This window comes from Cryptotermes secundus, unplaced genomic scaffold (genome assembly GCF_002891405.2).
Source record: "Cryptotermes secundus unplaced genomic scaffold, Csec_1.0 scaffold834, whole genome shotgun sequence".
NCBI lineage: Eukaryota > Metazoa > Arthropoda > Insecta > Blattodea > Kalotermitidae > Cryptotermes > Cryptotermes secundus.
Genome location: NW_019730112.1, coordinates 459577 through 486643, shown reverse-complemented (window position 1 = coordinate 486643; position 27067 = coordinate 459577). Strand labels below are relative to the sequence as shown.

General features: G+C 41.7%; 1 protein-coding gene across 2 annotated transcripts; it reads left to right on the top strand.

The window, feature by feature from the left end:
• Positions 1-421: 421 nt before the first annotated feature.
• Positions 422-19163, top strand: LOC111866233. 2 transcript variants are annotated; one of them, XM_023854993.2, is made up of 6 exons: positions 422-691; positions 12239-12428; positions 12873-13034; positions 14791-14998; positions 15369-15564; positions 17738-19163. In XM_023854993.2, the coding sequence occupies exons 2-6, from the start codon at positions 12255-12257 to the stop codon at positions 17931-17933; spliced, it is 936 nt and encodes a 311-aa protein (XP_023710761.1). In that variant the 5' UTR covers positions 422-691; positions 12239-12254; the 3' UTR covers positions 17934-19163. The 2 variants fall into 2 exon arrangements, with proteins under 2 accessions (XP_023710761.1, XP_023710762.1); XM_023854994.2 differs by lacking the exon at positions 422-691 and adding an exon at positions 11870-11948.
• The last annotated feature ends 7904 nt before the right edge of the window (positions 19164-27067 follow it).

Here is a 27067-nt window from a genome sequence, read left to right as displayed (position 1 = left end):
TTTTAAAACGATTGGTATGAGCTAGCACCTACCTCGAAAAGTGAGAATTCAGAAAATCAGAATCCCCGATGTAATTTTCGTTTTCATCTTCCTTCTTACACACCTAAATCTATTTCCTGTAAACCTGCTAGCTGCCCGGCTTGTTACATACCAAATCTGGTACACCTTGACAAGTCATTACGGATGAACACAGTGCTATGTTAGCATGTTTTTGAGTAACTGTCGCGTACGAGATTTCCCATTTTCCTTAATTTTTTAACCTACGCCGTGCACCGCCCTACGCCATTTGAACTAAAGCGCCTCTAGCGGTACGGCTCTGGACCAAGAACGATGGGAATTGTGGGCTCGTTCGTGGGTGGTTCTGTGATTTCTGTGATCAACCGATCAGCCCCTCCCCGACCTCACCGATTCGCGCAGATCCGCGCAGATCGGCGCAGATCATGTCAGTTTACGTCGAGCCGCTGTGCTCTAAGGCTCTAAGGTTCGTGGTCGGGTGTTGTTATTTATAATGTGCTTTTTACTAGTCTGTACAGACATACACTGAATAACATTATCGAAACATGTTCGTATTGTAACTCTGTGGGTGTTCTACACCATATGGAGATCAATTCAGATACCGGGATGCTGACAGAAACGGCGGTTATGAATGAGGAAACTTCAACAATGATACTATTTTAAACTTGTCGTTTCGGTAAGTATCTCTAAGAATTATCAGTTGCCACTATGTCTGCCGTTTCATGCCACTGTCGCTGTTGTTAATGAAATAATGTGCCAGTAAAATTATGGAACACAATTCTCAGATGTAACACACAAACCCAAGATCGTGAAAGAAACGGTGCCGGTTAAAAATTAAGATGTTCCATGCTGATGTTTGTTGAAATGTGACGGCCAAAGACTCAGGTAAAAATCGGAAGGGTTGCCCAGGCAGGTGATTAGGTCAGCAAAGCGATTCTCGACAATTATAAATAGTTTACTCGACTATCTCCTCCTCCATCAGAATCACAGTAAACAATCTTAGTAATCAAAGAACAAAGGGAACCACAATTAAATTAAAACTTCCTGATGTTTAATTATTCGTTATTTACAAATAATATGTTTTTGGACAATATCAGTCGTCCGGAGACAGACATTAGCTCTATCGAATGGGCCCAGCTGAGTAGGTTTTACCTGAAGACAGAGATAGAATTCAGTCTCCGAAACGTTGTGTTTGAAATATAAAACAGGACGATGGATAATGTCCAGAAACATTACATTTGTATTAATGTACTATCGTCAAAGACTTTCAGAGCGTTCCAGCAACTGTATGAGCTAAATTAATCATGTTTCTGCTGACAGACGGAAGGAATTAAAGTCTCTTGATCCATTTATTGTGATTCTCGACATTCCTCAATGGCTGCAGATTCCAAACCGTGGATGCCTGATCCGTTGTGGTTCACCGATTGTTTTTGAAGTGAGTTCGCGCGCTCTCACACAGAATAACAGCAACCTTACGGTGACTAATTTATTGTCCACGAATATAATTTTAGAGTTAAATCAGAGAACAACATAACACAGACGATGCACTGCTGCAATTTAGATTTGTGTGTGTATTCATGGTTTAATGGCAGTTAGGCTAGTCAATATTTTAGAATATATGCAATAAAAGGAAAAGCTGTCCCTGTAACAGGCCGTGGAGGCCCACAGGTTTGTGAGACGTCGAGACTCCCACATTTTCTAGACAGTCGGCTCACAGATGGCTGTCTGGTTGTCTGGTGAGGCTGGAAGAATTAGATTAATAGAAAATACCCACCTTATTGGGACTCGAACCCGCGACCTTCCATCTTGTAACATAGTGCCTCAACTAACTATGCTACCGCGGGGTATACAGTTGGAAAAGGACGCATCATACACTACGGGAAGAAAGTCCTGGGTGTTTAACGAGGTATCGGTATGGAACTACGGGTCGTCGGTTAGGGGCATTACTGAGAAAACAAGAAGTTCTTGTAAGAACTAATCGCTTACTTCCCTTGACACGACACTGACCGTACAAAAAATGACGCGCCCAAGAATTTTTCTATTGTTAGATGTGTATTCGTTGCGTCGGTAACGTTTTTACCGAGCAGAGATAGAGGGATTTTTACCGAGACGTTGCCTAGCAACTACAGGGAGTACACATGCAGATTAATAGGAGGGATTTATGAAGTAAGCTGTTGAGAGGGGTTCAGGTGCCATGATATACATATTTCAATTTGATAAGGGGGGGGGATATATACAGACACACAGACAGCATGGTTTTCAAAAATGTTTTAGATGAGCCTTGTACGTTCCGACATTACGAATAAAGTGTTCGTGGTATGATGTTACGTGAAAACCGCCAGCCTCTAACAAGAGGAGAATGTTTGTCACATTTCGGTTTGCCGGAAAGTTCAGCATATAAATATTTCTTTGATTAGCACTTCAGATATTCGTTTAATTGATTTTTAAATTCCGAAATTGCGGCTTTATGAGGCTGTGGGAGTAAATTATAACACGCGCTTCCCTTAAAATTCAGTAGGCGAAGCTATGGCCCTCATGGCGAGGATTGCAAGAACTACAGATTAACAGTTCGGCACAGTCATCAAGTCTGCAGTTGCTGGCATGTAAAATGTAGCCTCATGAATAATCTGTGACGTGTTCGTGACTCATCGCCATCAAATCAAGAGCTAAATGTAACAGGTCCTCCCCAGACTCGAGGTTTATATTCTCGGAAATGTGCGCTGTTGGCAAGGCCATAATCTTACAGAAATGTGGATGTCAGAGAGGCTGCCAAGTTACCCCGTTCGTTTATTAAACACAAAATGTATATGTAATAACACGTTGAAAAATAAGTGAGATGTAATGTAAACGGGTACCACAAAAAGACGCACCGCAGTTGTAAACCGGAAAGTAGGTAGCTGGTTTTGCGTGTCGTTGTAGACTTCATTCATTCCTCAGTGGCTCTACAGCTCTGTATTGGCCCCTGACCGTTTTATTTTCAGTTTCCTAATCCTGTACACCCGTCTAATCTCATTGCCTTGTCGTCGACTCAGCCTCTGACAGAAATGAGTACCAGGAATCTTCCCGTAAAACGCGGCCGGCGCGTAAGGCTGACAACGTCGCCGCCATCTGTGAGTCGTTTGTCTAGAAAATGTGGCAGCCTCGACATCTCACAACCCTATGGGCCTCCACGGCCTTCTACAGGGATACTTTTATCTTTGTTTTATTTTTGTACACAGTCGGTATTACTCCTTGGACGGGGGATCAGCCCATCGTAGGGCCGCAACCTACACACAGGACAGCACAAACGCAGTATAAACGCAGGCAGACATCCATGCCTCGAGTAGGATCCAAACCCACGGCTCCAGTGTTCGAGCGGGCGAAGACAGTTCATGTCTTAGGGCGGCCGTACACCAACTGCTTCAAGATAAGCATTAAGACATGAGACAAAATACGCAGTCTTGCTTCATTCGTGATTCGTCAGCATGAGCTGACGTCAGCATCATGACTCCGACCGGTGTGTGGCGGTTTTCATAATCTCGTTAGTTTCAACTGTGCTCCTTTCTTTGCGTCACGTCGCAGACATCGTGTCTTGACTGTTACATGTCCTGACGCATGCCGGTGTGAGGCCTATCTAAAGGGGCGTCCACATTACTCGTGCTCGTGCTCGCCAGGCTTGTGCTCGTCGGGAGACTCGTCTGGCTTTTACTTGTGCTCGTAAATCTTCGTCCACACTACTTCAGTTGCTCGCCAGGCTTCGGCGCGTGAGGATCCGTATATTAACTCGTAGTGTGTATAGGCTGTAGTAGTATTTTGATTTACTGGCTATAGTTTTTAAATTTTAAATTTGCTTGTTTCGTGACTTGTCAAATCGTCCACATTACTCGCGAGCATAGCGAGTCACACGAGCACGAGCACGAGTAATGTGGACGCGCCCTTAGACCGTGCGTCTACTGTTAACGGTTGTGGTGGTCTTGCCCCAGCAAATGCAGACCTTCTTGTACGGGAGCCACCGGCCTTCTCTGGGTGTACGAAAGTTAGAAATCGCATAAACACATAAAGCCAACTGACGCTGTTTGTAAAACCATCAGTTGCAAGAAATTGCTGAATAGATCTCGCGGGATCGCCGTGTTGTTTTGCATTCAAACAATTACCGCAGCAAGAGTTTCATTGCCGCAGATTTCTCAGAGATCTGAGAGAAATTGCGTTTCCACGTCTGACGTCGGCACGCCCCGCCATATTGGTATTATTAACGACAAGAAATAAACGATTTCAACGGTGAAGATTTTGAGGTTCTTAGAGCAGTGGTCATGCAGAATTCTGTCTTCAGGCATATAACGCCCTGTAATCCATTGCAGTAAAACCGACGTTTCGGAGGAACATGTCGCCTTAATCTTCAGAATTGAAGAGTAGGCCAAGCAAGTAACCACCATGAAGCAGGCAGCAAGCGTCTCGCTGCCGATTGCATGCTGGCTCCGAAACGTCGGTTAAGCGTTACCGCTATTTAACTTGTTCGACGTTAGCATCTTCTTAAACTGTTTAGTCAGAGTCAATTAGTTTACGACTGGCGGTATACCGCCAGTCAATTCGTCTTGGTGACAACCCCTTGAGACTCACGGCCAGTAATTCCATTTTCAACTGAACACTTGCGGTAATAATCCTTATGTAACATCCTCTCTGACGAGAGGATGGATCTGTCGTTTACAATTGCTGCTGGTTCTCGCCAGCGCAGTCATTCTCAGGTCCGAGTCCCGCAGTACTCATGACTATATACTACTGTTTCAGATTCGAAATTTCCTGAACCTGGAGGGCCAGGTCCCCGCATTTATATCCTCCAGGAACAGAGAGGCCTGGTTATAACCCCAGGCACTGGGTTCCCTTTTCGTCGCCTCCTACGACTCGCAGGGCTACGGTGGAGGGATTCGACCACACCGCCACTCGGGATTTAACTCGTAACACACTAAAACTCCGCATTCTGCCCACACAATATATTTATGTGTTCCGTATGGTTCTCACAATAAACAGCGACCGTTTCCCTAAACAGCATTAACCGGTTGGGCTTTGCAATGGTGACGTAATGTGTTTCCTGTGAGGTAGAAACTGAATTCATGTATATAAAGTCCCTGCATTCCGCCCACACAGTGTATTTGTGTGTTCTGTATGGTTCTCACAATAAACAGCGGCTGTTTCCCTAAACAGCATTAACCGGTTGGGCTTTGCAATGGTGACGTAATGTGTTTCCTGTGAGGTAGAAACTGAATTCATGTATATAAAGTCCCTGCATTCCGCCCACACAGTGTATTAGTGTGTTCCGTATGGTTCTCACAATAAACAGCGACTGTTTCCCCAAACAACAGTAACCGGTTGGCCTCTGTTGAGGGGTGCAGTTGCGATAAGTGAGAAGCTGGTAGCTGAGACCGGGGACAGTTCCGGAACGTCCACAGTTGGAAACCGCTACAAAGCAACGGTTAATGAAGACTGAGAAGACTTTATGTGTGCTATAGTTACAATGTGTAACTCAGTGACGCTGTCGTGGTTATTTTTATTTACGAGCTGTAAGTGTTCAGTAAGTCCTATTACGAATCCAAAACCCGTCCTATGTCACTCGAACACGTGGCAATATCTATATTTCTTGCGGATTTATGGCCTCTATGAATTCTTGAACTCTCGGTTCCTGGTGGTTGTTACACGTATTACAAAATGCTGCTCCCATTTTAAAAGATTATGCACCTCTATAAAACCTGAAGTACATGACGTGAGCTTACGTGAAGGATTTACGGTTTTTACTGTGAACCGTGGCTGTAATGGGCGAATCCTGATGTACTGCAGAATCTGAAGCCTTCACGTCAAATAGCTTTAGGATGGGGGTATTTGGGAAATGCGCGACGTTTTTCAGTGCCATATGGCGACATTTAATCAGACTGTTGGAGGTATTTCTTGAAACAGAAACCTATTTTGTTAGTAGGAAGGTAAAAAGGTAAAGCTATTCCTATAACAGGCCGCGGAGGATCATGGGTTTATGAGACGTCGGGACTCCCCAACCAACTACGCTAACTTTTCCGCCACCCCCCCCCCGCCCCCCACCAAAATGAATGCCAACTGCACGTGATGTTCCCAGACGGTTATTCTAAAATTAAAAGCTCTTTGCTTTACACTCCTTGGCCATCTAAGATATAGCAGCTACTAAAAGAGTTACAACGCAAGCCTGCTCAGTGTCATGGTGAATGTTTCTGGCACTGCTAGTACCTCGTCATACCACCGTAATTAGGGGAGCAGTTAAAGTTAACCCTGTCACAGGCCGTGGAGGCCCGTAGGGATGTGATACGTCGAGGCTCCCACATTTTCTAGACAGTCGGCTCACAGATGATGGTGAGGTTGTCAGCCTTACGCGCCGGCCGCCCTTTACCCCCAGGAATATTCCTGGTGCTCATTTCTCTTAGAGGGTGAGTCGATCCCAGGGCCATAGTGTAGCTGGAAGGATTAGATAAGCTGAAAAATATACCGAGTGACCTCATCGGGAGTCGAGCCCGCGACCTTCCAGCTTGTAGCATAGTACCTCAACCAACTACGCTACCTCGGGCCCCGAAAGTTATCCCTGGACTTTAATTAAGTACCAGGACATGAAGGCGTATGGGGCAGTGGAGTTATAGCTCCAACATTTTTGACCCCATTAATAGATGAAGGTGAGTGGTCACTTTCATTCCTTGGCCGCCTTACCGCTCTTGGCAAGAGCCCCCTGAACCCATTGGATAGGAGGCTGCATGGGCCCTAGAACCAGCCATTTTTTCCACCATACATCTTCATGGCGTTATGCATTAAGCACGGGGACGGGTGCACTTTCCACAGTGCATGTGCACCATCAGAAGCGTTGCCCAAACTCCCGATATGCCTAGACATTACACCGATATGATACGTAAACTAAACGTCATTTCAGATATGACCACACGGGTCAATTTGGTTGCGGCACTGTGCTACAAGCCGGAAGGTCGCGGGATCGAATCCCGATGTGGTGGATTTTTTTTTTCAATTTACCTAATCCTTCCAGCCGCACTATGGCCCTATGGTCGACTCAGCATCTAACAGAAATGAGTACCAGGAATATTCTTGGGGGTACAGGGCGGCCGGCACGTAGGGCTCACAACCTTGCCGCCATCTGTGAGCCCATTGTCTAAAAATGTGGGAACCTCAACGTATCACAACCCAATGGGCCTCCACGGCTTTACCTTTTTAACTTACCATAAGGGTGAATTTTCCATTTAACCTTATAATTGTCAATTTCTGTTCTGATTTGTTGTACCGTCGGCATTTTTTGAGGCAGGAAGCTTTGACGCGGATAAAAATATAGGGACATGCTGCTTTTGGGAACTGCTCATCTCCGTGACCCAAGCCATGCAGCAAGCAGGTCATTGATGAGTTCTCAGGCTGCATCGTCCCCCCCTCCCCATCCGCAGTTGGGTAGGAACTCTCGTTACGTTGGCTGAACTGGAACAGAACTGGGGCAAGCGACAAGGATAGACTGTTCCAGATGGGTGAGCAGCCTCGTCGTTGTATTGATCTGCAAGCCCTCGCCGGCTACAGCCACGTGATACCCTCGTAAAACTGCTTCTAGGTTACATACAGTTCGCAACCCCACACCGTAATTTGACATCTCTTGAAGGTTTATGACAATTTTGTATGACAGTCCTTTTTTTTTTGACTGATAATTTTGGATACGTCCGTTGTAAAGAAAATGGCTCATTTTCCTTCATCATATTACAGGAAGTGAGGAATCCTTGGTTTGGCCTCCTTCCGGAATTTTCCACGGTTTGAGATTAGTTCTGCCATGGGACCCAACGGGTTATGATACTTTACCTTGTCACCTGATGAAGGAAATACAACTGATTCCCTAAATGGTGTATTTTGAAGATCCAAAAATTAAATAAAGTTTCATTGTCATTGCATCTGTCTGTGTGTTAAGATACTGCAGCATGTAGACCCGTTGCTAGGCAACGACCGCGAAATAAGCAACTGTACAACAGCATCTGTTAAATAACGGCTCCGTAAACAAGTATGTTGTCACAGAAAACATTGCATTGCAACAGAAGAGCGGCGTTTTCTGAGTTATCCGTGCCGAGATCCTATAAGCAAGTGAGAAGTTGGTTGGTGAGTTAGAAAATTGCTGAGTTCAGTCGTTGTAAGCTGTTGCTCTGAGAAGCTGATAGCTGAGGCCGGGGATAGTTCGGGAATCCAGAGGAAGTGGAACGTCCGCCGTTGGAAACCGCTACCAAGCAACGGCTAGTGGAGACTTTAACAGACTGAGAACAGTAGTCTGTGTGTGACAGTGATTTGTAAAGAGTAGTCACAAGTTGTGTTAAAGTGTCCAATAAATCCGATTACCAATCCAAACCCCGTCTAACGTCACACTATCACGTAATAATACTAGAACTGAGCTTCTCACGATGTAACTATAAAGATTACCGCCTTCTGGGATGTGTCACCGTATGGTCTGGTGGATATTTAACGACGTTTCAGAGGAATCTGCTACCTCAATCTTCAGATGGACGCAGCAAGTTCCTCTGACACGTCTGTTGAACTACAGCTTTCAGTGTCCCCTTACCAAGACATTTCCCAATCAAAATTCTATATCATTTTCTGCCTCGTCTACATGTAATTACATGCCCCATCCACATAATCGGTTTTAAATTTTCGTACCAGTATTGTTACCGCCCCCCCCCCCGGTTGCAACGTTAACATGGCGACAAGGTTTGCGTTCATTGAATCACCTCAAGAACTTGTTTGCAGGGGCGCGAGCTCCTAGTAGGGCCGCCCAAACTGGACGTGTCGACACGTAGCTTCTGGTCTTCCATGTTGGAGGTTGAGCGTTGGGCCAAACACCTCATCTCCGAAAACAATATGTGTTAAGATACCTAACCATGAATGTCAGATGGATAATTCAGGGAAACGACAAGGAAGAGGCGATAGAGGCAGTGAGATGTATTTGTATTTCACTGTTTGGAGTAATTGTATAAACTCCTGATCTGATTGCTGTCAGCAGAAACAAAAAAACTAAAATTAAAATGCTTCGTGTGCGTGATTGGAATGGACCAAACAAGAATACTTCAGAATTCTTTTAAGTTGAAAATATTGTCACGTTTCCGGGGTTTCCGTGACTAATAAGATGGGTTTTGGATTTGATGATCGAATTTATTGGACCTTTATACAACTGGTTACAACAGTTCACATACCAATCTGACACACTGTCATCTTCTTCCGACTGGACACTCCACGGGAACTATTCTGACTTCCAACTGAACTCCGTTGTACTCCTTCATAATCCTTTGTACTCCCTCGTACTCCTTCAATTCTCAAAGTCAAGGTCACATCGCTATTGACGAACAGTCAGTAAGTCTTGGTGTCGAGCCCCATCTGGGGCTCATGACCAGATATTTATTACTGTTTGACAGTTGCGGTCTTGTTTCTGTGGAGGGCCATCTCTGACGAGAGGACGGGTCTATCTTTTGTATATACTGCTGGCCCTTGGCAGCGCAGTCTTTATCGGGTCCGAGTCCCTTTGGACTTGGATTTGAGACTTCCCTTTTCATCGCCTCTTACGACTCGCAGGGTCACGGTGGAGGTATTCGACCCCGCCTCCACGCCCTGACTATGCCCTCTTATAACTACTCGGCACGGACCCAACGGAAAACACCATCTATTGTCAAGAATGCGTGTTTATTGGTCCGTTATCTAACAATGGATGTCCTGTTGTTGAGAGCGTATGTTTCGGGAATGAGTTTACCGAGCCTTTGCCATGGTCATACACGTCACAATATGTAGAATGCAGGAACTCTCAAATGATGACGTAACAGGATACGTCATTGTCTGAAGGTGACGCAGATTACTACCATGACAGGGAATAACAGGTGACAAGTTTTATTCCGGTTTCTTTCAGACGCTGCTGCAGTGTTTTATGGAGGTTTCGCTAACCAACTGAAAGTTAAGTCTGCGTGAGGTTACAAATTTCAGTGGCTCACAATTCAAGGTGTCACAAATTAGCTGGTTTATCGTACACCAACCTTGGCCCTCTTGCATTTAACACCGAATTTCTTCATGATGTGCTTAATTAAGCACAGGGACAACTTCATATCCAGAGTGGACTTAGTTCAGTCAGTATCCTAAAGACTAAACGAACAGAGAGCCAGCGTTCGATTCCCAGCTGGAGGGCGGGGGGTCTTTCCGCCACCGTGCCCAAGACCGGCGGTACAAAGCGTTCGAAGACCGAACCTGATGACCGATGACTGGCCCCCCTCTCGTGCCCAAATTTGAGAAAGAATGCAGCTATACCGTTACTCCCCCTTACGTGTTTTTGGAGTGGAGCCAGGATTTCTCAGTCGGTATAGAGACGGAATACGGGTTGGACAGCCTGGGTTCGATTCCTTGCGGCGTCAAGAAATTGTTCTCTACTCAATAACATCAAGGCCCATCCAGCTTCCTATCGAATGGGTACCTTGGTATAAAGCGGCTGGGGCGTCAAGCTGACCACTCACATCTAGTGCCGAGGTCAAGAATGGCGAAAATTTACCTCCAATCCGTCATACGTCTTCATGGCTAGGTACAGGGACAACTTTTCAAACTTTATAATTTTACCGTGTCAGTTTTCCTTGCAGAAATTAGGCCCTGCATGCCCTAACAATTAATTGTTACCTTTCAAGCAAGGCGACGGGAAGTTTGCGTTACTTCAGATGTGGGTCTCCTGCACACAGACGTGCAGCCTGAGGACAGGAATTGACATGTATATGTTCCGGCCGATCCCATACCCTCTTAGTACCCATCGGAAAAAAAAAGAAAAAAAAAGGTAAAGCTATCCCTGTAACCGTCGGTGAAGGTCCATAGGGTTGTGAGACGTTGAGGCTGCCACATTTTCTAGACAATCGGCTCACAGATGGCGGTAAGGTTGTCAGCCTTACGCGCGGTCCGCCCCTTACCCCCAAGAAGATTCCTGGTACTCATTTCTGTTAGAGGCTCAGTCGACCCCAGGGCCATAGTACGGCTGGAAGGATTAGCTTAATTGAAAAATCCAGTGACCTTATCGGGAATCGAACTCGCGACCTTCCGGCTTGTAGCATAGTGCCTCAAACAGCTGCGCTACCGCGTGTCTCTGTAGATTTGTATGCGTTCTCAAATCCCGGCTCCTAGTGAAAGTTAATGGTCGGCTCCACGAGTCAGAGTTGACCTGCAACGAGAAAGACAAAAGGTGGGCCGTGTTGGCCATCAAAGCGCAGCTGTTCCAGTCATCTCTGTCGGGACTATCGGGACTATCGGGCCGAGCTTGGCACCTTGTCAGAACTCAAGTCATCCACCAAGACTGTACACAAATAACATACGTACTGGGAGCTCGGTCGGGACGGAAGGTGTGCAGTCGCCAGCCTGGCGCCCATCTCAAATGGGGCCACGCAGTCAGCTGCTGAGAAAGCGTGATTCCGTTCACGTCATCAGCCGTGACGTTCATAAATGGGTAACTGACACATTAAGGGGGGGGGGGATATTGTTAAACTGTCAGGTTGTCAGCCTTACGCGCCGGCCGCCCTTTACCCCCAGGAAGATTCCTGGTACTCATTTCTGTTAGAGGCTGAGTCGACCCCAGGGCCATAGTGCTGCTGGAAGAATGAGGTCAATTGAAAATATCCAGTGACCTCATCGGGACTTGAACCCGCGACCTTCCGGCTTCTAGCATAGAGCCTCAACCAACTCAACCAACCGCGTGCCCCCCCCCCAAGATGCAGGAGGGTGGACAATATTAAAATGGATCTCAGAGAGATAAGATGGGATGGTATGGACTGGATCAATGTGGCTCATGATAGGGACCAGTTGAGGGCTCTTGTGAACACGGTACTGAACCTTCAAGTTCCATAAGACGCTGAGAATATCTTGAGTTTCAGCAGAATTGGCGGCTTCTCAAGAAGGGCCCAGCTCCATGAGTGAGTGTTTTGTAATCTGCATACCAAAATTCATGAAAATTTTACACCTGGATGCCAATTTAACAAGTTTTCAGCATTGTATGAGACCATTTAAGTGGCTGAAAGTCTTTTGGAAGTATTTTTCAGGATATGGTGGGTGCTTTATACAACTAATATCAGTCTTTCATATGCCATATTAAGGCATTAGACATCTAACCATCCTTAAATCGCTACCATTAAGGATTTCTAGCTATCGTGGCTTGGGTCTGCTGTTATGACACAAAATACGATGGATATGTGATTCATTTCAGGTTGCAGAGGCCTGTGATGGCGGTCCAGATTCTAGATGATCACCACTTGGCAATCTGCGCCATTGTGACCGTGACCGTGCAGTTCATATTCTTCACCATAGCCGCCACCTTTCAGTTAGACAAGCTGACAGACTTTGCTGGCGGCACCAATTTCATTATACTGGCTCTGCTTACCCTATTTCTGGCGCAGGTGACGTACGAAATTCTGGTCTCTTACACCGCTGGTTTGTCATTGGGCATTAGGCTGCAAGACTTAACATGATTACTGCAAGATATTTGTACACAACTTTTCTCCACACTTTTTTATGCTTTAATGTATTTTGAGTTGTAGGGCAAACATATTTGGATTCAAATAATGTCTGTATATCATATACTTTTGGTGTGGAATAATTGAAAATGTAGATATATGCAGTGCTTTGAAAATTCATCACACACTGGGAGAAAGAACTTCACCAAAAAGAATGACTGAACACTGCGACAAAAGAAACCATTTGAAAGACTTACTTGTAGATCTGAAGATAATATTAAACTTGAGATGGCAGACTGGTTGAGAAATATTTGTGTGTGTGTGTGTGTGTCCGTCCATGTATGCACATTTACTTCTCACATGAACATTTTCTCTTTCAAATTCCAGACTTATGATAATCGGCAATTAATGGTCACTGCGTTCATCTGTCTATGGGGGATTCGTTTATCAGGATACCTGCTTTATCGTATTCTGAAGATAGGCCGTGACAAACGCTTTGATGATAAACGAAGTAATGTGATTCGATTTGCTGTCTTCTGGACCTTTCAGGTAAGTGTCTCATAATAAGTTGTTTATTTTTCTGATATCCCTTCTTTCTACAGTTCTGAAGCTCTGATCACCTTAGAAACTCTACTAAGCTGCATATTAGGCTGCGCCATAGCTCAAGCAGTTAGTCACTGGCTTCCCATCGCGGCGGCCCGGGTTCGATCCCGGGTCTGGTCAAGTGGGATTTGTGGTGGACAAAGTGGCGCTGGGGTAGGTTTTCTCTGAGTGCTTCGGTTTCCCCTGCCAATCTTCATTGCACCAATTGGTCCATATTCACCCTCACCCATCATCTGGGGCTGGTACAATAGGCCAGAAGTGGCCGCAGTACAAGGGACTTGGTCCTACCCACTAGCAATATAAAAAAGAAAAAAGCTGCATGTTGCCTCCCATTTACCCTTCCCAGGTATCAGTATTATAGCTGACTGGCACTCATGTAACCCTCTGTGAAGCTCATACTGTTATAGTAGCACCAATAATATAATGTATCATCACATTTGAGGAGTTAGCGTGACTAATAATAATGGGTTCTAAATCAGCTGATTGGATTTATTGGCATTTTTTTAAAATTGCAGTCAGTTATGACAGCTCACAGTCAATGATTGACTATGATTTGCTCTATTCTTTACTGGGCTACAAGCATCTTCTCTTCCACTGTGATGAATGACTACTCACACACTGAACTGCCTTGAACGACATCTGTCTGATGACTCACTCCTATGAATGAATTACGACTCTTTTATAACTTTCCAGTAACCACAATATAAGTCACCATGTCGAACAGTTAATTGTCCTTCAGTTATCATGGGAATATCTTTGTTTAGTGACTTGCTACCTAGCAATGACTCATTGTCACAGTGGGTATGAGATTTCTGAAGTGCTGCCTAGCAAATCCCGTCACAATATGTTGTTCTGTGTAAGACCATGATGGCAGTATCAAGCTGCAGCAAGACAATATAACCATCCTCCCACTGGGTCGGTCCGTATTCTCCCTCCCAGCTGTCAATCACATGACTTTGTACATTCCTCCTATCAACTACAATGCATCAGTGTATGAATATGAAGATCTTTTGAAGATATTATTTGGGAAATTCATTAGTAGCATTCACTGAGTATTTTTGTAATGCTGTATGGTGATAATTCTTTGGAAATTATGAAGTTATTTTTGAGAAATACAAAATAATGATATTGTGTATGGACAGTAGCTGGTTGGCTGGATCTTAGTGCCTCCAGACATGGTCTGTTTGACCTTTACTGATTTTTGCACACTTAGGCATGAGAATGGAATGAATTTATGAGGTGGAAGCATCCATAAGGTGTATTCTGTTACCCCAAACAATAGAGTTATTATGAAAATGGTGGCCAGCAGAGGGTACTACAGCTTAATGTGGCCTTCAAACCATAAGAGGAACTTGGAATTCTTCTTCACATCTTCAAAGTTTTGACTTTGGTAGAGGGGATGGCTTCAGTCTGGGAGCAGAAGGGTCTTACAGTGATCTGATCAGGGATCAAATTCAGAATGCTCTGACTGAAAATCCAGTACCATTCCCAGAGACTACCAGGCACTCCAAAACTTGGCTTGTATAATTTGTGTCATGGCAAGTTATAAACATGTCTGTTATCCGTACAAGTGGTATTAAAACCTACAGGGTCTCCCCTTCATAATATCCACTAAAACTAAAACTAAACTCCATGCTAATGTTAATGTTCTGTCTCTGTAGCAGATGTGCATGTCCCTCACAATCCTTTGCTCCTGTTTCAGGCTATTTGGGTGTATATAGTGAGTCTTCCAGTGATGTTCATTAACTCCCCCCACAATTCAATTCCTCCAGCTCCCCGGACAATGACAACACTGGATTCTGCTGGCACAGGACTATTTGTTATTGGCCTTTTGGCAGAAACATATGCAGATCTCCAGAAATTCCAGTTCCGCCAAGATCCTGCTAATATTGGCAAATGGTGCAATGATGGTGTGTAATATATATTGTTTTAAGTTTGAGTTGTGCATCATTATAATCCATTGTATTGTCTGTTATTTTATTACAGTCAATTACAATATGAGGTCTCGATGAAATAAAGAAAACACAGATACAATGTTTGAAACATGAATAGTTGAACATAGCAGGTAGAACAAAAGCATGTTTCTTTTCTAATTCATATTGTGATTTCTCTCAGTTTAATGATGGGGCATACAGCTCTTTTGCCCTGTGTAACTAATTGTGTTTATAACCTGAGAAGTAATGAAAATTTGAGACAGTACCATGAAGGAGTATGGGAACAAATTGTGTGATGCATGAGAGATGTGCTGAAATGATGAAGCCAACAAGTTTTGCCTTTCAGGCTTGTGGAGATTATCTCGCCATCCGAACTACTTTGGGGAGATAGTGCTGTGGTGGGGGATCTTTATCATTTCACTGAATGTTCTTGAAGGGCTGGAATGGTTTGCCATTCTCTCTCCGATCTTCACGACACTCATCATCCTCTTCCTCTCAGGAATGCCTCTTTTGGAGAAATCATCAGACGACAAATATCGAGAGTAAGTATTTCATTACAATGAGATGGGCAGGGAATGTATCATGAATGGGGAGATGAGGAATGCATATAGGATATTGGTGGGAAAGCCAGAAGGAAAGAGACCACTGGGAAGACCAAGGCATAGGTGGGTGGACAATATTAAAATGGATCTTAGAGAGATAGGATGGGATGGTATGGATTGGATTGATCTGACTCCAGACAGGGACCAGTGGAGGGCTTTTGTGAGCATGGTAATGAACCTTCGGGTTCCATAAAATGCTGGGAAGTTCTTGAGTAGCTGCAGAATTGGATTCTCCTCAAGAAGGGCTCAGCTCCATAAGTAAGTATTTCATTACAAACCTGAGCCCACCAGAAACATGATCACAGAGGTAGAAAATGCCACTTGTTGCCCCCTGATTATCATATTAATGCTAATAATTCTGTACAATATTTTTATTCCCCTATTACTTAATTTACAGCTGTTATGTCTTACAAACAAAGTAATCAATCTACTTTTTTTCTCAGCCGATATTTATTCAAATAATATTTAAAAATTCAAATTCAGTTCTTACCTCGCAGGGAGCACATGCTGTTTAGGAAATTAACTCTGTTTATTTTGAGAATCATACAAAATACATAAATATTGTGACAGGTTGCTCAAAGCCTTAAGATATTGAACCAGAAAAACCGGTGTAATGCAGGCAACAGTGGAACTTTGGTTTCTTAATAGCAGAGGTCTCAATTATGACGACAGCAGAGGAACTATTGAAGATGTCTCCTAGGCAACAGATACAGAAACAGGCAGTTACATCAGAGACACAAAACGAGAACACTTCAAGGAGGTGATCTCCTGACGGTTCGACCTGAACCTACCTCAGGGAGAGAATTGACCAAAAGAGAACACAGTACGACCGAAGAGTGCGGAAGGATAAAGAAGAGAAGGCTAGAGGCTAGTGCAAGATCCAGTCGACAATGAGAGATTCGTTATCCAGAAGGAGTCAAATGTTACAACTGTTTTAATCGAATTAAATTAAAAACAATTCAGAATTAAATTGTAATAGAGACGCCTAATAAATCCAAGTAATCGAATCTAGAACTCATAATATCAGTCACTCTTACCCCCCTACACGTGACAATATATTCTAGGCAAAATGCAGAGTGTTTTAATGTTAATAATAGCAGTAAATACAGTAGCCACTATGCTTAGAAGTTAATCATGACATGAAGATTACAATAGCAGACATATTTAATCTGAAGATTACAGTCTTGTGGGATGCAGTGCTACAGTGCTTGGTAGGCATTTTGAAGAAACATGATTCTTCCATCTTCAGGACTGACACGTAGAAGATTGTGTCAGCAGGTCCTTCTGAAATGTTGGAGCCCATCATCAGACTACATGGTGTTGCAGTAACCGTAATCTTTGTGCTGTTGTGAGAGCCTCAGATCTAACATACACGTGACTTACTGAATTAATAATAATAATAATAAGTTTTGCAGTAATTTGCTGATGAAACAGATCATTGAAGGTCGCAGTGCAAGGGCTGGATTTTATGACCCACCCCTTGTATATAAATACATACATACAATTTGCTGATAAAAACTATCTTGTCTTTTATTGTGATTTTATTCTTATCTCCCACTGATGGAACCTGTTGTCAGGTGTTTATAGGCTGTTCTCTACTGACCTCCAGTGATTGAGACTAGCTCTTTCTAACAGCTCCACCCACCTGAGGACAGAGATAGATCCAGTCTCCAAAATGTTGTGGTTTTTTGTCTTCTATATCCCGGACGATTGATAGAGTCCAAAATAAGCCTAACAGTTCTGTAAAATTAAATTTGATGATGAGTCCATATCTTGGTAAATGTGATTACAGAAGATGCTGAAACTGGTTTCCCTCTACCTGGAGATAGTCATAATGTGCTGCAGTCCTTTGTGTCATGCTGGCTTCAACATCATATCAGCCTCTGTCTTCAGGTGGAGGGACACCAATTTCAATGTCTTCTGCAACCCAATGATCTCCACGTCTTTCAAGGTACATACTCCCAAAGTTTCATTTTTATTGGTAAAATTAGTGTACGATTTATAACCGTTAATTTTGCGCCTCCATCAAGTGTATTACCGTGTATTTAGGAAGCAATTTCTCTTACTGACCTCTGTTTTTGAAGTCATGCTTACTATATGATGTTTGTTTCAGCAATGCGGAATATCGTTACTACAAAGCATCTACATCTCCTCTAATCCCAATACCTCCATCCTTTTATGTGGAGGTTCCAAGGTTTTTGAAATTTCTTCTGTGTTGTGAATATCCCCTCTATGATTCATTGGATATCCCAGTTCCTGCAACGATCACCGAGTCCACTAGCATCTCCCCGATTCAGTCGCAAACATAGCTACAGCAGTCAGCTAGTCATGAACCAGCGACTAGCTTCAATAAAGCTACAGGAAGTATTACCACAACTTTGTGATGTTCTGGTCTCATCTAGTCAATTATGTGCATCAAAATAGATTACTCAGTTGATTGCATTTGAGAGTACAAACGTGAAAGTTTGAGCAGAGACCCAAAGCAAGTTGATGAACACATCGTGAAAAATTGTACTCAACTCTATCATTGGCAATATAACAACATATCCAAGACAAGAATTACCTGCTTAAAGATGGGAACTGTGTAACACATTATATACTCATACATGACAGTCATTTACATTTCCGTATACGCTCAAGTAATTCCCCCCCCCCTCCCAGCACGCCATTCCTCTTCCATCTTTAATTCTAGGATAGAGGTCACAATATATGGGATCAGTGGTGACAAAATGGATGACCAATATGGACTTACAAAAAAAAGAAGGAATTAGTTTTATGACTTCTGTAGTTAAAACGGATATATACAGTATTTTTAATGTAGTGAAGTTGTTAGAAATCTTGTCCAGTTCCTCAGCTATAATATGTCTGCAGGTACAGTCATGCATAGTGAATATTACATTCTCAAAGAGAAAGTTCCTGGATACAAAATTTGTGATGAAAGCAGATTGTAGTAAGCTGCAGATATTTCATAACTCAGCTCCATGGTGCAGGATGTTCTTTGTGCAGACATAGGTACTCAGCTTTTCAAGAAATTTTTTGTTATGGAACCTGAATGTTCATCACTGCCATTTGACCCTGTCACAAGTTAGTTTAGACTCAGTTACACCTCTGCCATGTATTTCCTTGTCTATTTCAACATGTATTCAACTATATTGCTTAGATGTGCCAAAGTCTCTATCCGGTTCCAAGGTGGATTCAGCTCGTAATATTCTAAACTTCCATGATGAGGGGTTGTCAGCCTTATGCCTAATTCTCCACACTAGGGACCACCCTTTGTCAGCCAGCTATGGTTGCTGATTCAGCATGTTCATGTCCATGTGCTAGTAGTCTTCTCTTTTGAAAACTGAGAATTTGCCATGCAGTTGCCTCACTTAAGATTGAATAGGTGAAAGTAAAAGCAGTAATATCTTCCTTTAATATAAAGCAGGGACGGGTAAGCCTATTGTGATAGCAAATAATGGTATATGCAGTCAACTCTCGGTTATTTGCAAGCATGTGTCTCATGTTAGAAATAACAAGCTTGGACAAATTAAAGAACAGATATTATGTAAGATTTGAGGCTTTCACGGCGGTGACTATGAAGAAAGCAGTCTTCTGGGATTTGGCACCGTGTATATGTGGTGTTAACCGACGTTTCGGAGGAGTGTATCGCCTACATCTTCAGGGTAGAAGAAAAAATATAAGAAATCTGCAAGCAGAGAGACCGTGAGAACCTCCAGTCTGCTTTTACCGGTTCCCACATCTCTTCGCTTGTAGATTTCTTATATTTTTTCTTCTACCCTGAAGATGGAGGCGATACGTTCCTCCGAAACGTCGGTTAACACCACATATACACGGTGCCAAATCCCAGAAGACTGCTTTCTTCAACAGAGATATTGTCTTCTGGGATGTGAAACTTTGTTTTTGGTAGATAGATACCAGCATTTGGGGGGAACCTGCTGCCTCCAGCTTCAGGGTCTGATATCCCAAAAGACAGTAATCTTCATAGTCACCACTGCACAAGCTTCAATCTCACAAAATAATTATTATAATATGTAATTAAAAAAATTACTCCAGTATTGAACTTACGAAGTATATTTATAATATTTTAATTAGTTAGCAATGATCATGTGCAACAAGATTCAGTAATGTTGTAATTCATTCCATTAGAAAAAGACTGTTTATGCAATCGTGCATAGATGCTCACGAGCAAGATAAATGATGCCTATAGTGACACTACAATATCAGAATAGTTATGTTTCTACAGTAAGGTTGTCCAAAAATCGAAGTCCTCATTTCTTTGTTGTTTCTAACTCTACAGTTCAATTTTGATGGGGAAGTCCCTCATGAGAAAATGGATTTAGTATCTCACTTATTCAGAGGCACTCTCTCCATCTTCAGGAAATCATTTAATGAGCGATATGTTTATCCATTTTTTATCTACACATTTCAGAATCTGATGTTCTTGTCTAGGTGTCATTTTCATTTGACTGATCACCTGACCAAACTTCATCGCATACAATCACGAAGATTGCTTCAGTCTTATGTATGCTGCTCCCCCCACTGCCTTGAATAAGGAGTTGGCTGTAATTACATTATATGCCCAGAACTCTAAGACATAATTTAATATGCAAGGAAATATTACTCATCCCTTGATAAAACTTTCAATTATCTTTAAAAGGAACCGTTATCAAGAAATGTTCTTCTCTTGCTGATATAGGCATACTCAAGAATATAAGCTATGTGAAACTTTGTTCTGTACTTATAAAAAGCATTTATCAACTATGAAATAAGAGTGCTAGGATTCTTGTATTGTAGAATTGTTGGCCAGTGAGTTATAGAGTTATAGACTGCATATTCAGGAAAAGAGGACCATTCAAAGAAAGCCAAGTGTGTCTCTCCTTCACATATGCCATTACTATTTATTTTTATTTATTTTTACTTTATTTAATGACACTCCCAGTAGTTCAGAGCATCAAGTTGTGGGATGATAAGTGAATGATGAATTGGACAGAATGTCAAAGGAAATGGTCAAGGCCTAACCTGATATACCATCTTGGAATTTGCTGTAGGGATTAAGGAAAACCTTCAGTCAGGATAGTCTGTCTCCAGGCTAACATTTGAACCCAGAACCTCACATATATGAAATAGAGGCCCTTACCACAACATTTAATGCTGTTGCTGCTGGAAGTTCCATATTGTTTGGTGTAGATGTTTCCCTAAAACTATTCCAAAATTGTCATTTTTATGTTGAGGTGTATATTCAGCCATGAATAAATTTTGAATCAGTTGGTTGATTGCTGTGAAATCTCTTTGGAACTTTATGCCATTGACAGCCATATTTTCAATATCTCTTCTTCCTGTTGATGTTAACATGCCAAGTGTATGAACTTTTAAATTGAAAGTAATGTTTATGTCGCATGATGTAAGCTCCTAAAGTTTTGTACAGTCATATATCTTTAAAATATACTCTGTGCAAATCTTCTTTATGTCAGTTTTATGAGAATTTGAAAATACTATGATATTTGTATGAGTATATTCATTTACATGCCTTTCTAGTACAAAGAGTGAACAATAGAAGCTTGGCATGTAAAACTGGATTTGTAAAAGGTTATGAACATGTCTGTAAATTATGTATGAAATATTTTAGTGTGGTATGAAGGCATTAACATGGCAATGACTTGAAATGTTACCTTTATATTTAGGAATTAATTATTTCTAATTTTATTACTGAATTTATTTGTCATGAGAGATACAGTAAATGGCAATTCAGATTCTTGTTGATTTTAAAACTGCACAGAATGAGTTATAGAAGACGTAAACTCATGGGTTTGAAATTTTACAGTCTAAACCAAACATAAAATGGATTTACAAATTTCTTGGTACTTTATAATAATATTTGAGGTTCTCACATTGGAGGTTTATACTGCATCTTCTGGGTTACATTGTCATAGGTAGGTTATGAAGGCCACGGTGTTATACTGCATAATGTCCTTTATAAATCTTACTTTTCCTCTAAGTACATGGAAATGTTTCACCACACCAATATTGTTACTTTAGAGGTTATGTATCTCTCTTGCAAATGTGGTTTGTCTGATTTGATTGTGGTTAAGTCCAGCATGGGATGTGATAATGTATTGAGAGATCTACTGTTGAAATTTTAATATTTGTTTTTATGTACAAAAATTAATGACAGTTAATTCAAGAAATTAACATGTCTCCTTATAATGACAAATTACATGCAGGCTCAGCAGGATCATGTTTCCTTGCTGATCTTTCCAAGCCCATTCCCTTGGCTGTAATTTTGCTATGTAGTAGAGAGGGACAAGGAATCTTGTTACTCCATTCATGACATATTTTGTAATGTTAATCAATGTAAGGCCAAGTGTCCAGGATTTGGGCCCCATTCCAATATTACAGAGCACCATACTGAATCTCAGATGACCCATTGGCTACGTGAACTTTCCTGGCCAGAACCGTTAGCTGTTTTCATTTAGATCAATGAAACATGTGAGCACACTTGTCTGTATTCAGAATGGTTTGAATGATCCTGATATGTATCTCAGCATAAAATCTCATGTTCATCGATTTACATAATGTTCAGAGTATTGTACTGCATATTGCTTCCAGTATCTGATTTGTGAGGCTGCAGCTGTAAGGGTCTAGAAATAGAGGACTTAATTAAAAGTTGTGAATGCATAAGATGAGATGTGAAAATGATAAATTATACAGTCATGGCAATTTTCACATTTCAAAGAATCTACTGTCACGCGTGTCACAGTCAGACAGTAAGTCAAGCAAGCAGCAAACAGAGTATACTGCTTGCTGTTCAACCTACTTTTTGCTCTGAAGAAGGACAGTTCATTCTTCCAAAATTTTGGTAAACATTTACCAGGCTACATTGCTTCAAATTGCAGAAGATAGTTACCCCTATGAAAGCCTCAAATCTCACAGGGACTTTTATCTTTGTCACTACATTCAGACTAGCTGTGGGACCCACTTAGTCCTCTATCCAGTGGGTACTGGGGGTTCTTTCTATTGGGATAAAGTGGCCATGGCCTGAAGCTGACCAGCTAATGCTGAAGTTAAGAATGTGTGGTGACCATAACTCCACCCCCTCCCCATTTCATCTTTATAGTGTAATGCTTAATTTTAATTTTAATTCACATAGTGGGGGGTGGAATTCAGCTGGGTCCACACGGCACAGCGGCCACTGATTGGCCTATTGTACCTGCCCTGGGTGATTATGATGATGGAGAATTGGTGGAGTGAAAATTGGCAGGGGAAACCGAAGTACTTGGAGAAAACCCATCCCAGTGCCATTTTGTCCACCACAAATCCCACTTGATCAGACCCAGGATCGAACTCAGGCCGCAGCTGTGGGAAGCCAGCGACTAACGACTTGAGCTATGGCGCAGCCTATAGTATAATGCTTGATTAAAATAGGTACAGGAGATAAGCCTGTGAATTGCAACTGACGTTTCAGTTCAAAACAATATATACATGAAAATTTTTAACCACAGGGTGTATGAAGTGGACCTGATGGGAAGAGACGAAGTTATAATTATGCACAAGAATGCTTGGCCACTGTAAAAGGTGCAAAAAACCCCTTGGATGAACAAGCCCTTACAGAGCCTCACAAATTTTTCACTGAGAAGTTCCTTATAAAGAGACTTTATTTAAATAAAACACTTTTAATCATACAATGAAAATGGTTCTGCATTTAAAGTATAGAATTAAGGAAATAGTGAGCATTAGGTTATTGTTTTAGCAGTATTGTCCAGGGATGTCAGAAGTAAGAACAAGGGCTGGTTTCTTCACATCAATTTGGAGTTAGTGTTACAGACTTCAGTGACATTAACTTGTATTTTGGTTGAACATGACTTGAATTTTGGGCAGGGATCTATCCTGCAGAGTTCGCAATATTGTATCTGAGCATCATGCTGTGTATTTTGGGGCAATGTGTATGTATAATATTCCATCTAGGCATACATTTTTTTAACAGTGATATGTTTTGACCTTAAGGTCATAAGGCTGAGTTACACCATAGACAGAATTAATGCATTGTTCTGTACCCCAAGTGCAACATAACTACAATGATTTTATCATAACAGTATTAATGTCGAGCTTTACATTATTTCATTTTATTTCATTTTATTATCGTTCAACAGTCCATACATACAGGTATTACAACCATTTGGATAGGGAAATTGTCAGTTTACATCTAATTCTCATGAATATCTTTACAGTATACACTGTACCACCCTAATATAGGGGGTTTGTCATCTGAATAATATTATCTAGATCTAGTTACCATTAATTAATATGATCCTGGTGGCATATCAGTTTAACGTATTTTATAGAGGATTTATAAAGAATTGATGACAACTGGAACACAGTTGTTGTGATAATTTAATACATTAATTTTATTACAATAGTTCTAACCATCGGGATAGGCAGAAATTTTCTTCTAGACATTGGCCATTGTCAGAAAATTGTATTAGCTTACAAATGATAAATGTAACTCAGTGCAATGATGACTAAAAGATCGAAACATGTTGTTATGAAACATATCTAGAAATACAGATGTGTGTTGTGTAGATGAAATACTATATATGCATATTCCCTGACAGAGTTTATCCTAATTGTCCTTTGTTTATCCAGGTGACTGTTAGGGCAGTACTGTAAAAATAAAGAACTGCCACCTTTGAAACCCTTCTCTGCCCACTCTCCTGAACTTGTTCCCATCTTGTTCAACCTTGTATTATCTTTGCACTTGTATAATTAATTTAGGAATGGAGTAATGAAGGCTGTGTCCCCGAGTTAACTAGCCCATTCCTCCAAGATTCAAAGCACTTCAGACATCTCTGGTATATACCAATTTCATATGAGTAGTTATAAGACAACTAAGACAACTGATTAAATTATAGAGAAAATGTAATATTATGCTGATTGAAGCACAGTGAACTTAAGACAAAATTGTGAAATGTTATTTATGGCCTTCAGACAGAAAATAAGTGCCAAAATATTGTTCTGAATAAACAGTAGAAGTTCTTGAAATTCAGTGTCTGCTATTGAAACTGTGACAGAAATTGACAGAAAATATTTATATTCCTTACTCTATCCTTTTTTTTTATATGTGATGCATCCAGATGTCCAGTCAGCTCATCAGTAGCTCTGATAAGCTAGCACCATACATTACACACACAGACAGAGACAGACAGACCAGTGTGTGCATCAGCCATGAACCTGTGGTGGTGTAAACGCTTGTAGCAGCCAAGTACATGGCATGTTTCATACCTTTCATTTAGATCCTCATGTCAATCACAACCCAAGGACAAAAATTCTTTGAACAAATTAAAGTGTCAGCCAAGACTGGCTTTTGTGTGTAGCCTATTTTTTCCATCAGAACGTTTTTACAATCAATAGCTGTAACAATATCATTGGACTCTGTGCTGAGCAGCCTGGCATGTTCATACAAAATGGCATCAGTGTTTGAATGTCTGCAGGCAACTGAAGAGGTGCAATGTCCCAAACAGCAGCCACTGTGCAAGAAGCTCCTTTGTTTTGTTCATGGGTTACTTAATGACACTTTCAGTACTGAGATTATGAAGTGTCATGAAAAATGAATGATGAAATTGGAAGGAAGCATTTGTGGCCTGTTTGATGTATGAGGGAGAGTCAGTAAATAAGTCACAAAAGGAAGTAAAACTGCTGCAATGGATATGTTTTCTATGTGTATCACTAGGTAGCCGCACAGCCCAACTTCATGCCAGTCTAGGTATCATGTGCATTCCCATGTTCTGAGGCTAGTTCTAATAGCCAAAATGGTGACCATGCTTGGTGAGTATATTACCGAAGAGCAGCGTTCTGATGTGCATTTCTCATGGGCCAAAGGACACAATACGAAGGATATTCATCCAGTTTATGATGGGAAATGTTTGTTGAGTAAAGTGGTCTTTTTTTGTTTGTTTACTTCTACAGTTACTCCTGATCTGCAGAGAATATTACAGCAATTTGAGAAAATATTATTGCTGTTATATTTGCTCAAGTATACGTTAGTGAACAAGCAAAGTTTTGTGTTGGCACTTTCTCCAGTCCAGCTTCCCACACACCAAAGTAACAGTTATCATGACGTTTGAGCTGCTTCTCATTACTCTTTAGGTTGCAAGAGCTACACTTGCAGCTGTTGAGTCTGCATTATTAAAGTCTGTGACACATATTTTATGGACTATTTTACATTTGTCAGTGCTTTACACTCAATTGCTGCTGCAATACTTATTGTTTGCTTTCCTTCATCAAGCAATTTACGCTCACCGTAATCTTGAAACTCCTTGATAGCATCTGCCACTGCCTCATTGGAAAATCAGACTCAAGACTGTGAAGCATTCTAACTGCACATTTCCTAGGTGATGACCCTGAAACCTGAGAAGTTCATCTGTTAATTAGGTCATTATTATTTTATGCCAAAGGAATAAGTTTGTAAAGATTTTTGTCATGAGTATTGTTATCAGAGAAGACCCCAGGAAGAAGCTCCATAGTTGCTTTGATATCCCCAGTGCATGTTATAAGACCAGAAAATGATGAATTGAACCTTAGGGATTTAGTTCCCTCATTCCTTAATATTTTGGTACATAGGTAAGGTAAAACTATCCCTGTGCTCATGGAATTAAGCACTACGCCATGAAGACATATGGAAGAGTGGATGTATTGTAGATCCACATTTTCTTGACCTCGGCACTAGCTGGAGCTAAGTGTTCAGCTTCACGCCTCAGAATATTTTGGTACATGGACTGAAAATTAATTACTAAGTATTAAATTAGGTATTAGAAAATATTAAGTAAAAAAATGAATATATGTGTACTGTGGCATAAAAGAAACAAATATGTTTTTTTATTTAATCTGCACCTAAGAAATTTCAGTGTCTGTTGCCATTGGGGAACAGGGATAGCGCAATCTATATAGCAACTGGCTATGGGCTGGACGGCCGAGGGGCCGACTTTCGAGTCCTGATAATTTTCTCCCCTCCAATTCATCCTGACCAGTTCTGGGCGCCACCCATCTGCCTAACCAGTGGTTACTGGGGGCTCTTTCTCTGGGTGTAAAGCAGCCAGGACGTGAAGCTAATCACTCACCTTCAACCAGTGCCGAGGTCAAAAATGCGTTTACCTTTGTCACCAATATTTTGAATTGGTTGGGCAAAAATGTCATTTGTTGTGTCCTTTGACTATCCTATGGCAAAAATTCCATGAACCATTTATAAAAGTGTACAATCAGTTTCAGTGGATATATGTGAAGAGTACGGAAAGAGCAGATATGACGAAATTATTTTCGGTTCAAAACATCGAATTGGGTGTTATATCACTAAATCGTCGCATGGAGTACAACGGAGTACAATAACAAATACCTAAAGCACCTAAAGACATACCGCCCCCCCCCTTCACGACAAACATTACGTTCTTGT